The sequence below is a fragment of the Mytilus edulis genome, chromosome 3, assembly GCF_963676685.1.
Source record: "Mytilus edulis chromosome 3, xbMytEdul2.2, whole genome shotgun sequence".
In the NCBI taxonomy this organism is placed as follows: Eukaryota; Metazoa; Mollusca; class Bivalvia; order Mytilida; family Mytilidae; genus Mytilus; species Mytilus edulis.
This window is the reverse complement of record NC_092346.1, coordinates 89,673,128-89,687,113: the sequence shown is the minus strand read 5'-3', so window position 1 is coordinate 89,687,113 and position 13,986 is coordinate 89,673,128. Positions and strand designations below refer to the sequence as shown.

The following is a 13,986-nucleotide window of genomic DNA, read 5'->3' as shown; positions in this document are numbered from 1 at the left end:
AAAGGAGTTTTAGAATTGTCTTTTTTTTTTATTCAAATATCAGTTTTCCCTTACAGAGTGTGTTAGAAAGTAGACTGGGACAGAAATCATCGAAAGAAAAACCAGAAATAACAGTTTACTTCTGATACATATTTGGAAACGACATGTGCAATAATTTCATTCCTATGTAGGACATAAATATTTTCATAAATTAAGTCAGTTCAATTACATTAATGAATATTTATAGTCACGTCTACCTAAATCCAGGTGCTAAATATTGTGATTTGTTTACATTATATCAGCATATATTTAAGTTTGTTTCATTGATGTAAATGATATTATGCTCCTTTGCCGATCATGTATACATTGTAATTTGTAATTTACTTTGATCTTTTAACTAACATATATAACAGTTAAATTTGTGATATTTTTGTACTACAATTTATGAATATTAATCTTATTTTTCTATATAATATCCTTCAGTTTGATATATAAATTTACAGGAATTTAAACAATTGTTCTCATAGTAAGGTCTTTTGAAAAAAATGTTTGTTTCTCATGTTTTCTTTTTAAGTATGGTAGATGCTGGCATTTGCCATATGCACTGACAAAATCGGTCTATCGAACATATGTCTTGTTTGTTAGGAATGTTCTACTTTCACATCATTCAAGTAGTAAGCAAGAGTTGGTTCTGTTTTTTTCAAATGTTTCCAATGTATGTGAAAATTGAAGTAATATAGGTTTTGCTTGTTGCAATCAGCTCGAAAAACTTGGTTTTCGAACTTTCTGTTAATTACTGTGTTAATACAGTTAGCTGTGTTTATTGCATTTGTTACCCAATGAAATTGTTGACTTATGCTATAGCGCACCGCCCTATATACGACTGTCTCTTATATTGCATAACCTTCTTGTCTTCATATTATAATAATTTTTTTTTTTTTTTTGTACATGAATTTACTCTATAGTTTAAGAACCACTTTTTATTCGAGAAAAAAAACCAAGATTGTTTTTACGTCTTATTCGTTTTATCTTTGTTTAGAAAGTCTAATTTTGTTACATGTGTGTTTAAAAGTTATTTATGGTTTCTACCCCTTTTACATGTTATATGATTATAGCAGACATTAAATGAATCATAACAAAACGTATTGATTTTATTTAGATGACCAAATTTAAAACTTATAGTATATTTTTCTAGGACAGATTTAAAGGGGATTGATGATCTTTCAAAGCATTGTGATTGACTGTGCATTATGTGAATGCTCTGTTACTATTTGACATCTTTTATCCTAACTGAACGATCAATTCCACCCCACCCCAATAAACAATTCCTGAAAATAATAATCTTACTTCATTTGCTGGTTTACAGAATAAAGTTAAATTGTTTAATTGTCTTTTTTTTTCAAGCAATCAGTAATATACTACAATTATTGAAACAAGTAACCTGTATACACATAAAAAGTAGTTTTTATATATTTGTATATATCTATGTATTTTACGGAAATCTTATGACTTCCAAGTTTTGAAGATATGTGAAGGTTTCATAGAATTCCTACTTTGATTCCTGAAACAGTTTCCGTTTTTATTTTATATGTTTAACGGAAATAAAAGTGTGCAGAAACGTTTTTTTCTGACATTCCCACAGTTACTGAAATTTATAGTTGTTTTTGTTTACTTTTGACGGAATGGGTCAAAAGATATAGTATTATATATTTTATTTCATGTAAGATGGTTGATTAATTAAACAGACTATTAAATTGTTGACCAAGATATATGTCTTGCCTCGATTGTATGTAGTAATAGTAAAGTGCAAATGTTGTATTTAAAAAAATGACAAGACTTTAAACTTCAAGTATACAATACAACATACTAGTAATTTTAATGGAAATGAAATATATGCCAATGCTTATACAACTGCATGCCAATTATCATTGACTTATCATTAATTAATGTCTCTTTAGTTGCACTTATCAATGCTATCATGTCAAATGTACAAAAAGTTTCAAAGTCAATAGAATATGACTAAAGGGAGAAGGCAACATAGAATACATGGCACTAAGGTATGCACATATTAAAACAAACTACATACTAAATATCATTGACTTTTTTTTAAATGTTCTATTTACAAACTTTAATAAATTGTTGACGGTGTCTTCGGAATGGTCATACCAAAAGCATGCCTTCGCAACTTTGTCGGTCCGAGATTTCCATCTGTAAAAAGACAGAATGAATAATTGTTCTAATTGAAGTTTGATCCATCTGGTTATTCTAAGAATGGCCAACATCATACCACTGACTATAAAAGAGGCAGGAGATACCAGGAAACATAAACAACTCAAAAGACATGTAGAAAAACAACAAAACTATGGGCTATTTCATGTACCCTAGAAAAGAACACAGATTCCTATCTACATGTGTCACACTTTTTGTGGTGTTTTCGACAACTACACGACAATATGAAAGAAATCAATTTGTATTACCAAAATCTACATTAAAATAAATAACGATTAACTGGAATACATAATCTACAAAAATATAAAATGGAGGGCTGATGTGTTAATCTATAATTTAGCGATTTGATACTCATTTACGGAATTTCCATATTGATATAAATGTCCATAAACTTAAAGATACCCGGTCTACAACAAGACTTCAGTGATCCATAGACAGCATTATTTGATCAACAAGTTAGAAGGTAATATATCAAACACACACCAAACTACAGTCGGGTTACAAATATACATTCATTGCACTCGTATAAACTCAAATAAAGTTTTGATAATAAAGTTGTCCATTCTACTATGCTTACAGTTACTATAAGCAAAGCAAAATAAAGCAAAAGTTATTTACCTATGTCCAACTCTCATAAATCAATGAAGAAGATAAGATAAACACAATAACCATTGGATAATCATAAGTTCCAGAAGGAGAGAGACCAGGAGTCAGTTTCACAAAAATAAACCTGACCTGACGACTAAGATTTATTGTAAGTGTACTGTATTGTTCATAAGCTTACGGCCAATCTTAATTGTACGTTTTTTATGAGACTATCCCATTTAACAAACTATGTATTTAAAGCTAACATATTCCGTTCATATGTACAAACATAGTATAAATTAACTCATCATAGATTCCAGGCTTTTGTATGATTTTCTATGTTGTGATGTTTCACTATTGTTTCAGATAAGGGTGAAGGTTGGTACATGTACCTATTAAAACATTTAAACCTGCTGCAATTGTTTGAACCTGCCCTTAGTCAGGAATCTGATGTTCTGTAGTTGTCGTTTGTTGGTGTGGTTTATTAATGTTTCTCGTTTTGTAAATAGATTAGAACGTTGGTTTTCCCGTTTGAATGGTTTTACACTAGTCACTTTTGGTGCCCTTTAAAGCTTGCTGTTTGGTGTGAGCCACGGCATCGTGTTGAATACCGTACTTTGACCTATAATGGTTTATTTTTACAAATTGTGACTTTGATGGAGAGTTGTCTTATTGGCACTCATATCACATCTTCTTATATCTATTAACATTTTGTACCCTAGACGGGCATTTCGTCTTAAAAAGACTCATCAGTGATGCTCGAATAAAAAAAGGACAGAAAGGTACAAAGTTAAAGAGCATTTAGGACCCAAATTCTGAAAGGTTTTGAGAAATATAGCTTAGGCGCTCTATTCCTTTGGTTGTAAAACCCTTAGTATTTCGAAAAATTCACATATCTTTTAACAGTTATTTATAGTGGATAATTCATTTCAACACAGAAGTATATATCACGAAACGTGCACGTAACTATATAATTTGTATTTAATACATTCTTTGTATTTTACCTAGCTTAACAAACTGTTTATTATTGACAACTGATAACATCACACTTAAGAAAATATATAGATTAAGATCTTAATATTATTATTTTTAAAAACTTAGTTAATTTGAATCAACTTGGTGGATGATTCCGGCTACAAATTGTCTGCAAACATGTGACATCAAAAACAAAACCTCTGTTTTTTTCTATTCGACATTTAACAAAACATTATTTTAGTTTACACCCTCGTTACTTTCTTGAGTAAGTAATCTTGAGTACTGGTGAAATCTGTGTCTTTTTCTTGGTAACGGTACAAGATGGCGTTCTAGTGTTTTAATATTCTCAACGTCACTGTTGTAAGGATAATTCTGCAATGAGTTTTCGACCCTACTAGAAGCGTGATACGTTTTATGAGTTTTCGCTTTGCCTTCATTTAATGATCCCAACAGTCTGGAAATGTCTTCTTTTGTGATGGTATTCCCTTGAAATATTGGCAAGGGTAACCTTTGAGAAGTTTTCAACGATTTCATGTAGTTTAATTTTTCAAGAATTTGTAGGTTCAGTTGAAACAACAGCATATAATCAGCAGTTTTTGTATCTAATGCTTGTAGGCTTGTTTGCACTAATTCGTTCATTTCCCTAACATTTTTCCTGCAAGTATCTATTTCACTCGTCATCCTACGTGATGCTTCACTTTTCAACTGTTTTAATTTTTCCCTCATTTCAAGATGAACTTGGTCAATGTCAGATTTCATTTTAGTGACCCTTTCGTCAATAATATGGCCAATGTCATCGATGTTTTCTTTATATGCATGTTTTTCAATATGTAAGTCTCGAACAAGTCTGCTCAACTTGCCAAATCCTTCCTCGCGGATTATGTTGAGGTTTGCGGTGAGCTGATTCAATGAAAGATCTTTTTCGTTTTTACTTCCTGAAATTAATGGAGATGTTGTGTGTTCATGTTCATTAAAGTTATAGTTCGATGTAGTATTCCTCAAACATCCTGTGCCAAAAACGGATAAATTTGAACAATGATGATCAAAAACCTTTGTAACAGACGCTCCGGTGTCTCCTTCGTTCGTAATTTCTTTTATCCTGGCTGTCTTTTTAAACAAAAGTGTGTTTATGCCTGGTATTTTCTCTTCCATCTGTGAACAAAATTTAAAAAATGGTTGAACAAAATAAAAAAATAAGATCAGAGATCTAATTGGCCGAAATGCACGAATGTTTCGTAAACAATGAAGATTATTCATTTTTTTTTTATCATATATAAAGGAGAAACGATTAAAAACGATAAAACAATTCCAATTAAACAATCACAGAAGGCTAATTCTTGAATAAAAATACAATCATCTTTTGTCTTTTGTTTCGCGGTTTCAAAGGTATGCGACGTTTTACCTTTCAATTTTTGTAATTTTCTGGTGTTTGCTTGCTGCTGATTTGCGCTTTGCTAAAAACCAAACACTGTCTCGCACTATTTTTTTTTTGGGGGGGAGGGAACATATATGAATAAAAGAAGTGAGGTAACCACAACGAATGATAACCTAACAAGAAACATTAATAGACATCTACAAGGTCGCAATCAGTCTTCAATGAAAGACAGTTGGCCAACTATAAATCTATAAGTCTATAATCTAAAAGAATAAATTTAGCGAAATAAAATGTCAGATTTATCATCGAAATAAAATCCTCGAAATAACGCGAAGAAATATATGACGTACGACAACTACTAACGAGACTTCTGGTGTTTTCTTTAGTTTCATATTCAAGCTATCCGTCCGTTGACATTTGTCGCATAACCATTAATGGATGCTTGTTTACACGAGTTGTTGATGTATATTTACGTTACATCAAGGTTTTTGGTGTAGATTTGTTTGCACGAGGTCCACAAATAGTACTCAATAAACTGGATGATCAGTGTAAGCCAAGTGTTCAGCAAATTTTTAAAAAGCAAATTAACAAAATTCTAAACATTTTGCAATGATTGTGTACTTGACATTTAGAAATTATTATTCAAATAAAACTATTGCTTTTGTGTTGTTCTCGATATCAGTGACTGGAAACAAATAGAGCATTGGCTTTTGTTGTGGGATCTGTAGACACGCTGCCACGCCCGACCGGCGTTTTCGGCAATCTGATGTATTAAGCACTTTTCAACTGCTTTTTATATTTTTTTCTTACGTCGTTATACTTTTAAACATTGTCTCAGGTTATTGGCAGGGTTTGGCACCAGCAAACTAGTTTAGCCCGATTGATGTGTTTTTTATATTTTTCATGTCGGAGCCTTTTATAGCCGACTATACGGTATGAGTTGTTACTCGTTGTTCGAAGATGTACGGTTGTCTATAATTACTTACACCCGCTTCATTTGAACTTAGGTGGACAGTTGTTTCATTGGCATACCACATGACTTGTGAATAGAGATATGGTCACTACATGTCTTCTTCCGATCGGCAGTGAAATCCTTTGTGAAAGAGTCGAGTCTGTTTGGTTATGCGGGATTAACGAGTACACAGCCACTCCGATCAGAATGGAGGCGATAAATCTGATGCCTCGATTTCCAGTGGTAGTCAAAATGTAACCGTCCTTCAATCCGCACGACCTTTATTACATGACCTACCTATTGTATTATTGGTACTTTAACCCTCTCCTGAAAATGCATGAAATATGTACCACTGGACGTTAAGCAACCATACAATGTATCGATATAAATAACTGTAACGGCAGGCAAAGACGAGTCGAACGCCTTCATTCAAAAATTGACACAAGGAACTTTGACATGAACTCAATTGAAGTGATGTCAATAAGTTTTACCTAACTATTTACTAGAAGATTTTTTCCGTTTTGAAAAACCTTGTCAACAAAGTATAACTTCAGTTCTTCAATATTCGACCGTATCGTAATATACGCACGTCTCAACATAAATATTGCTATAAAATTACTAGTATTCGGAAACATTTTGGTTAAACAGAACTTTTAAGTTATATTTTATTATTACATTATTTTAATACTAGTATTTCAACAGAAAATTAAACTAAGAACATAATTCACTGTTTGAACATGTTTAAAGCACATAACATATAAAACTCACCATCTGAAATGAACAGTAAATATACTGAAGTTTTATCTATCTTAGTTCTCTCATACCTCAAATGAAAATAACTTTGTATATAATCTTGTTCAGATGTCATTCAAGTAAATATGTATTATTGATAACTTCATAATCTTGTTTAAAGGGCATTAAATTTATTCAATACACATCTATACAGTATTTATAAAGAATTTACAATTGATTTTTGAACAATAACCAAGTTTTAAACTTAGCAGACCATAACTTAGTTTACTTAATGAAGGATTAATACAGTTTTAAAACAGAATCTCAATAAAATATAAAGACGCTAAAAGCATAATTATTCGAGGGATTTAGCTTCCTCAATGCGATTTTAAAAACATTTTCTTTTAATTATTGAATCTTTGTATACCATAGCTTATTTTTACACAGGAATTAACATGCTAAAATCTTTCATTTGTGGTGTTTTTGTTTTCTTCACTTTGTAATACGTGACCACTCGCTTCATTCATTCCAATTAAATTAACCGTTATTTTCAATATTGCTTTTTTTTATAAAACGACACTATTTCATTAAAAGGTATTTGGTATTAATTTTTGGAAACGGTAGATTGTACCCGAATGAAACTTCTCGCTAAAGTCGATCATGCTATAATAATTTCAACAAATTATAACAATTCAACAAGAAGTCCCTTATCAATTCGTTTAACATACATGTAAGGTGATTTAGAGCTTAGGCATTGTTGAGGACCGCATGTTTATCTCTATGTGTTCTTTATTTTTTTTATTTTGCTATGGTCTCAAACATAAATAGTTGTCATTAATAAGTGAATGGTGTAAGAGCTAGTTATACTATTAAACTAGTGGATTAGCAAAGGGTTCTTAAAAATATATACAATAAAAATATGCACAGAAAAGGAAATGCACTCTAAAAAAAACGGTTTAACGTCATATACTACACTACCGAAAATTTCCCCACGTTATTTTGGTACATTTCTACCCTCTTACATATCAGTAGTGTTATACTGTTAGGAAAGACTAAAAAACTTATTATAATACTATATAATGGAATTTTATTCGACTTTCACGCAAGTGAAAGATTTTGCTAGCTATAACACCAGCTTCAACTCCAAGTCAGTAATATGACGTTTGTTATCCATTCGTTTGATGTGTGCTTTTAATTTTGCTATTTGATAAGAGACTTTCCAATTCGAATATTCCTTAGGGTTCGGTAATTTTCTTATTATACTTTTTGCTTGATAAGATTTCAGTCAGCAGCGTTATAAAAAGTTTTGAAACATGACATTGTGCAAAGATGAATATAATTAATGTAAGAGTATAACTCATGGAATGCCTACAATTTATTGAATTATGTACTATACAATCAATGGATGTTGCCCAAGAATAAAAGTCATAAATAAGGAAGACTAAAGTCTTTTAGAAACTTAAGATAGATACAAATTTCAAGAAAAAAAATCATAAAATAAAAATGAAATGTGTTGCATTGGATGTTTTTAAAACAAATTAGCGAATTGAAGGTTAAGAATGTTGTATGTTTTAAAGTAAAAAAATGTATAAAAGAAATATAATAGTAACAAACAGCAAACTGTTTAGTCTTTAAATGTACGTTATTTTTTGTAAGTGATGACAATTTTCTTTAATCTCTTTACTGTATATTTACTGTAAATAAATACTCGAAATAATTAAATTCTAAAAATTTATGGTAGAAAGTAAGTAAGTAGTATTTATGAATAACTGCCAACACACTCTTGTCTACTCGAAGAACGGACTCGCATCCGAATACTTAAATTAACACAATTTCAGATCACGAAAAGAGAAATAGCCGTTTAACCAAAAAACACCACTAAAAAATATATCAACTTAATGAAATTAATTTTAAATCACTGGTTAGCAAAGGTATCTATTAATTCGGAACAATGTGTAATATTTTCGTGATTGTACATAATCCTGTATAAATACATGGCAATTACAACTAAAGTTCAGTTTAAATCGTATAAAGTATCTGGCTGGATAACATAACAATGAGATACTTAATACAATCAAATGAAACTTTGACATATTTCAACAACACTATCAAGTGAGAGGCGTCATATCAAAACTGTGGTAATGCAGTACATTTTATGGCACACATATTTTATGAACGACAGTTTTTTTTCTGGTAAAAGGATGACAACTCTTGTGTCTTTTTCTAGCTGCTTTTAATTGTACTAGTGTGTATACACGTTGTGTTCGTAAATACACTTTGGTCTATATGTCATTTTGTGCTTCTTTGTTACACATTTGTATGTTTATTTTAGTGATTAAGATTATAAAATAATGTTGACTACTGTATTTTTTTACATTTATACCTATTATTCGTGTTTGTTTTGTTCACGCATCGTTGTCAAAATAGTGGAATTTGATGGGACTGACATACGAGTGAGAGTTTTAGCTAGCTATAAAACCAGGTTCAATCCCCCATTTTCTACATAAGAAAATACCTATACCAAGTGAGGAATATGACAGTTGTTATCCATTTGTTTAATGTTTGAGAATTTGATTTTGCCATTTGATTAGGTAGTTATCAAAGGTACCAGGATTATAATTTAGTACGCCAGACGCGCGTTTCGTCTACATAAGACTCATCAGTAATGCTCATATCAAAATATTTATAAAGCCAAACAAGTAAGAAGTTGAAGAGCATTGAGGATCCAAAATTCCAAAAAGTTGTGCCAAATACGGCTAAGGTAATCTATGATAGGGATAAGAAAATCCTTAGTTTTTCGAAAAATTCAAACTTTTGTAAACAGGAAATTTATAAAAATGACCAAATTATTGATATTCATGTCAACACCGAAGTGTTGACTACTGGGCTGGTGATACCCTCGGGGACGAAACGTCCACCAGCAGTGGCATCGACCCAGTGGTGTAAATAGTTATCAAAGGTACCAGGATTATAATTTAGTACGCCAGACGCGCGTTTCGTCTACATAAGACTCATCAGTGACGCTCATATCAAAATATTTATAAAGCCAAACAAGTACAAAGTTGAAGAGCATTGAGGATCCAAAATTCCAAAAAGTTGTGCCAAATACGGCTAAGGTAATCTATGCTAGGGATAAGAAACTCCTTAGTTTTTCGAAAAATTCAAACTTTTGTAAACAGGAAATTTATAAAAATGACCAAATTATTGATATTCATGTCAACACCGAAGTGTTGACTACTGGGCTGGTGATACCCTCGGTGACGAAACGTCCACCAGCAGTGGCATCGACCCATCAAAGGTACCAGGATTATAATTTAGTACGCCAGACGCGCGTTTCGTCTACATAAGACTCATCAGTGACGCTCATATCAAAATATTTATAAAGCCAAACAAGTACAAAGTTGAAGAGCATTGAGGATCCAAAATTCCAAAAAGTTGTGCCAAATACGGCTAAGGTAATCTATGCTAGGGATAAGAAACTCCTTAGTTTTTCGAAAAATTCAAACTTTTGTAAACAGGAAATTTATAAAAATGACCAAATTATTGATATTCATGTCAACACCGAAGTGTTGACTACTGGGCTGGTGATACCCTCGGTGACGAAACGTCCACCAGCAGTGGCATCGACCCATCAAAGGTACCAGGATTATAATTTAGTACGCCAGACGCGCGTTTCGTCTACATAAGACTCATCAGTGACGCTCATATCAAAATATTTATAAAGCCAAACAAGTACAAAGTTGAAGAGCATTGAGGATCCAAAATTCCAAAAAGTTGTGCCAAATACGGCTAAGGTAATCTATGCTAGGGATAAGAAACTCCTTAGTTTTTCGAAAAATTCAAACTTTTGTAAACAGGAAATTTATAAAAATGACCAAATTATTGATATTCATGTCAACACCGAAGTGTTGACTACTGGGCTGGTGATACCCTCGGGGACGAAACGTCCACCAGCAGTGGCATCGACCCAGTGGTGTAAATAGTTATCAAAGGTACCAGGATTATTATTTAGTACGCCAGACGCGCGTTTCGTCTACATAAGACTCATCAGTGACGCTCATATCAAAATATTTATAAAGCCAAACAAGTACAAAGTTGAAGAGCATTGAGGATCCAAAATTCCAAAAAGTTGTGCCAAATACGGCTAAGGTAATCTATGCTAGGGATAAGAAACTCCTTAGTTTTTCGAAAAATTCAAACTTTTGTAAACAGGAAATTTATAAAAATGACCAAATTATTGATATTCATGTCAACACCGAAGTGTTGACTACTGGGCTGGTGATACCCTCGGGGACGAAACGTCCACCAGCAGTGGCATCGACCCAGTGATGTAAATAGTTATCAAAGGTACCAGGATTATAATTTAGTACGCCAGACGCGCGTTTCGTCTACATAAGACTCATCAGTGACGCTCATATCAAAATATTTATAAAGCCAAACAAGTACAAAGTTGAAGAGCATTGAGGACCCAAAATTCTAAAAAGTTGTGCCAAATACGGCTAAGGTAATCTATGCTAGGGACTTTCCTTTTTTGAATTTTCATCGGAGTTCAGTATTTTTATGATATTAATTTTTAAAACACAACACATATATTCTGAATACTTTGTAACCAAGCTGTTTTGTAAAACTGTCATTCATGACAACATTAATCGCTCATCTAGATATCAGTAAATGCGACTAATTACCAAATTGTCTTCCTATTAGTCCACTTATCGAACATAACATGTTTACCCGTTTGGAGACCTTAAGATTACCTCAAGTTTAAAGGAGTTCGCTTCTCAGTTTCAAAGTAATTAACTTTTCAAAACACTAGTTTATATTGATAGGGAATTAATAAAGGAATCCACAGAGCAAAACAAATATATAGGTCACCGTGCTTGTTTTCGAGATATAAGCCATTGAAATTTTGGCGGGAAAATATTCTCTCTTGATTGTTCTTAGCTTTATCATTGACAGGTTGAAGTTCTCAAAAACTGGTAAAAAAGTAATTAAAATTTTGTAAGACTTTAACAGAAGGCTTATCATTATACATGTAAAAGATTTACAAAAAGAAAAACGGGGGTCACCGGGCAAATTTATTCAAGGCATTCAAATGGATAAAACCAGAGTGTTTTGAAAATCTGACAAAAAATCCAAAACATGACAAGCCAGCTTCCTTAAGTGGGTTCGTATTCCTCAATCTGTATTTTTCTGTGTAATTATTTGTATACAGTTATTTGTCTTTTCGTAAAAAAAATTATGATATTGTCTGTTTTCATTGATTTAACTGCTTTTTTTATTGTCCCCATGGTATCATCTGTCGATTTTGTCTCTCTTTCTCTCTCGGTTGGTATATTCAAACAAATTTGCGAGGTTAGAACATATGAAATTACTGTTGCTTTTTATTCGGCGTTTTTGTTTTCTTCAAATAAATCAGTATTGAAGTTAAGCTTTTGATTCCAAACTGGAAACCTATTAAACACGAAAAGCTGAACAATTATACACCTTTTTTTGCATATTACCGGTATTTTTTAATTACGCTGTTTAAGTGCCCTTTTTCAATAGCATTCGCCCATTTAATATTTAATTCTTATATATAACAGATGACAAATTAAGTATCATTTTGTCAATATGTGCTGTTCCTAATCTGTATAGAACGTAAATCTATTGACTGTCATGAAGTTATGGAATAAGATAAGCTGTTGTATGAAAATGATATGATTCGTTGACAAAATACACCTCCTTTAAGTGTGATAATATTAAGTTACTAAAAATCACTAGGGATATTGATTCACGTTTGTAATGCGTGAACAAGATTGCTGTACACAGAATATTATGAAACATTTATATAAGCAGCTTTTGAATCACGTTTTGCTTAAGTCAGAGGACATTATCTGTATTTATTTATAGTATGTTGTTTTGTAACTTTTGATTTACAAACTCTATAAAAGCGAACTTACAAAATTCACAATGGAGCATATTTTGTCTAGTTATAACAAGATATGCTCGTGGAATTATTTTGCTTAACTTTTAAGAAAAATTGATGATGGAAATTTGTGTGTAAATTCTCCCTATTATTACTAGACATATAGCGTCATGGAAGAATTATTCCTCTTTCAACAAAATGATGCAATACTGAGACGGTGGCGATAATATTATATCATACGTTCAAACGTAAGCACATCATCAGTTTGCTGGCTCAATTTATCATTAATTTGTTATTAGGGGGACAATCATTTGATATTCCGGGGAGGTGTATTTGTTTTGGATCGATTATTTATTTTCGTTTTCAGTAAAACAAGGGACTGATTATTTATTTTCACAGTATTATTATAATATATGAAAACACAAAATTTTTAAATTATTATTTTTATTCTTAAATGAATAAAACATGCATAGTCAAGTATACCATTTAGTCAGAATTGATCATCATCCTCTGGAAGTGAATTTTCTGAATTTCCAACTGCATATATTGCATACATACAAGGTATTAAAGTTTGTCTATAACTAGCCTCTTTTGAATGTTATGTCAAATATGTGAACAAAAATCGGTGTAGGTTTTAGGGGCCAATCAAGGCCCAAATAAGCTATAGAAAAAATGACGCAAAATCTTGCATTCTGTGCGTTTCCCACATTCCTTAATTTCTTCACCTGAAACGCATGTTCTGTTTTAATTTTATTTTTTTTCAACAATATTTGGGTCTTAAAGCAAAAAATATAAATTCAGTGTAAGACTTTTAGTTTTTAGGAACAACTTCAAAAGCCCAAATATCGGATAAAGCACAGTCAAGTATGTGGCTGCTGGTTTTTTTGTGTGTTTCAGCTTGCAGAAAACCTGTCAATTAGGTGTATTTTTCATATTGAATTAAGAGGAGGCTGATTATCAATGATATAATTATGTCAAGTAAGTTTTTATAACACATTTCAATTACAACTTGATGTAGTTCGGAACCTGGATATAATTTAAAGTAGTTTGTAAAAATATTAGATAAAAAGTCCTTAAATTAATTAAAGTTCTTGATTAAAACAAAATGACTAAATTATAAATGTAATGCAACACTAGAGAAGATAAAGAAGGGCAATAAATTAACAAAAGACAAACCCAGGAACAGATAAAGCACACAACGACGAACAATAGACAAATAACACTGAAAACTAAAAATTAATGAGAAACATGGAT

At 31.7% G+C, this 13,986-nt stretch overlaps 2 protein-coding genes across 12 annotated transcripts in view; one reads left to right on the top strand and one right to left on the bottom strand.

Annotated features, from left to right (window-relative positions):
- Positions 1 to 13,986, top strand: part of LOC139517728 (protocadherin alpha-10-like) — a 78,037-nt gene that overhangs the window by 44,651 nt on the left and 19,400 nt on the right. For 5 of the 11 annotated variants that reach the window (XM_071309096.1, XM_071309101.1, XM_071309095.1 and 2 more), the window contains one exon: positions 57 to 921. In XM_071309096.1, the coding sequence (XP_071165197.1) occupies positions 57 to 125 (69 nt within the window). In that variant the 3' untranslated portion in view covers positions 126 to 921. Of the gene's footprint in view, positions 1 to 56; positions 1,747 to 13,986 lie in introns of those variants that run through there. The other 6 variants (XR_011663194.1, XR_011663193.1, XR_011663192.1 and 3 more) reach the window with 3 other exon arrangements.
- LOC139517729 (uncharacterized) lies at positions 1,584 to 6,968 on the bottom strand. Its single transcript, XM_071309103.1, has 2 exons — positions 6,864 to 6,968; positions 1,584 to 4,920 (listed from the first exon to the last, which is right to left on the bottom strand). The coding sequence occupies exons 1-2, from the start codon at positions 6,864 to 6,866 to the stop codon at positions 4,006 to 4,008; spliced, it is 918 nt and encodes a 305-aa protein (XP_071165204.1). The 5' UTR covers positions 6,867 to 6,968; the 3' UTR covers positions 1,584 to 4,005.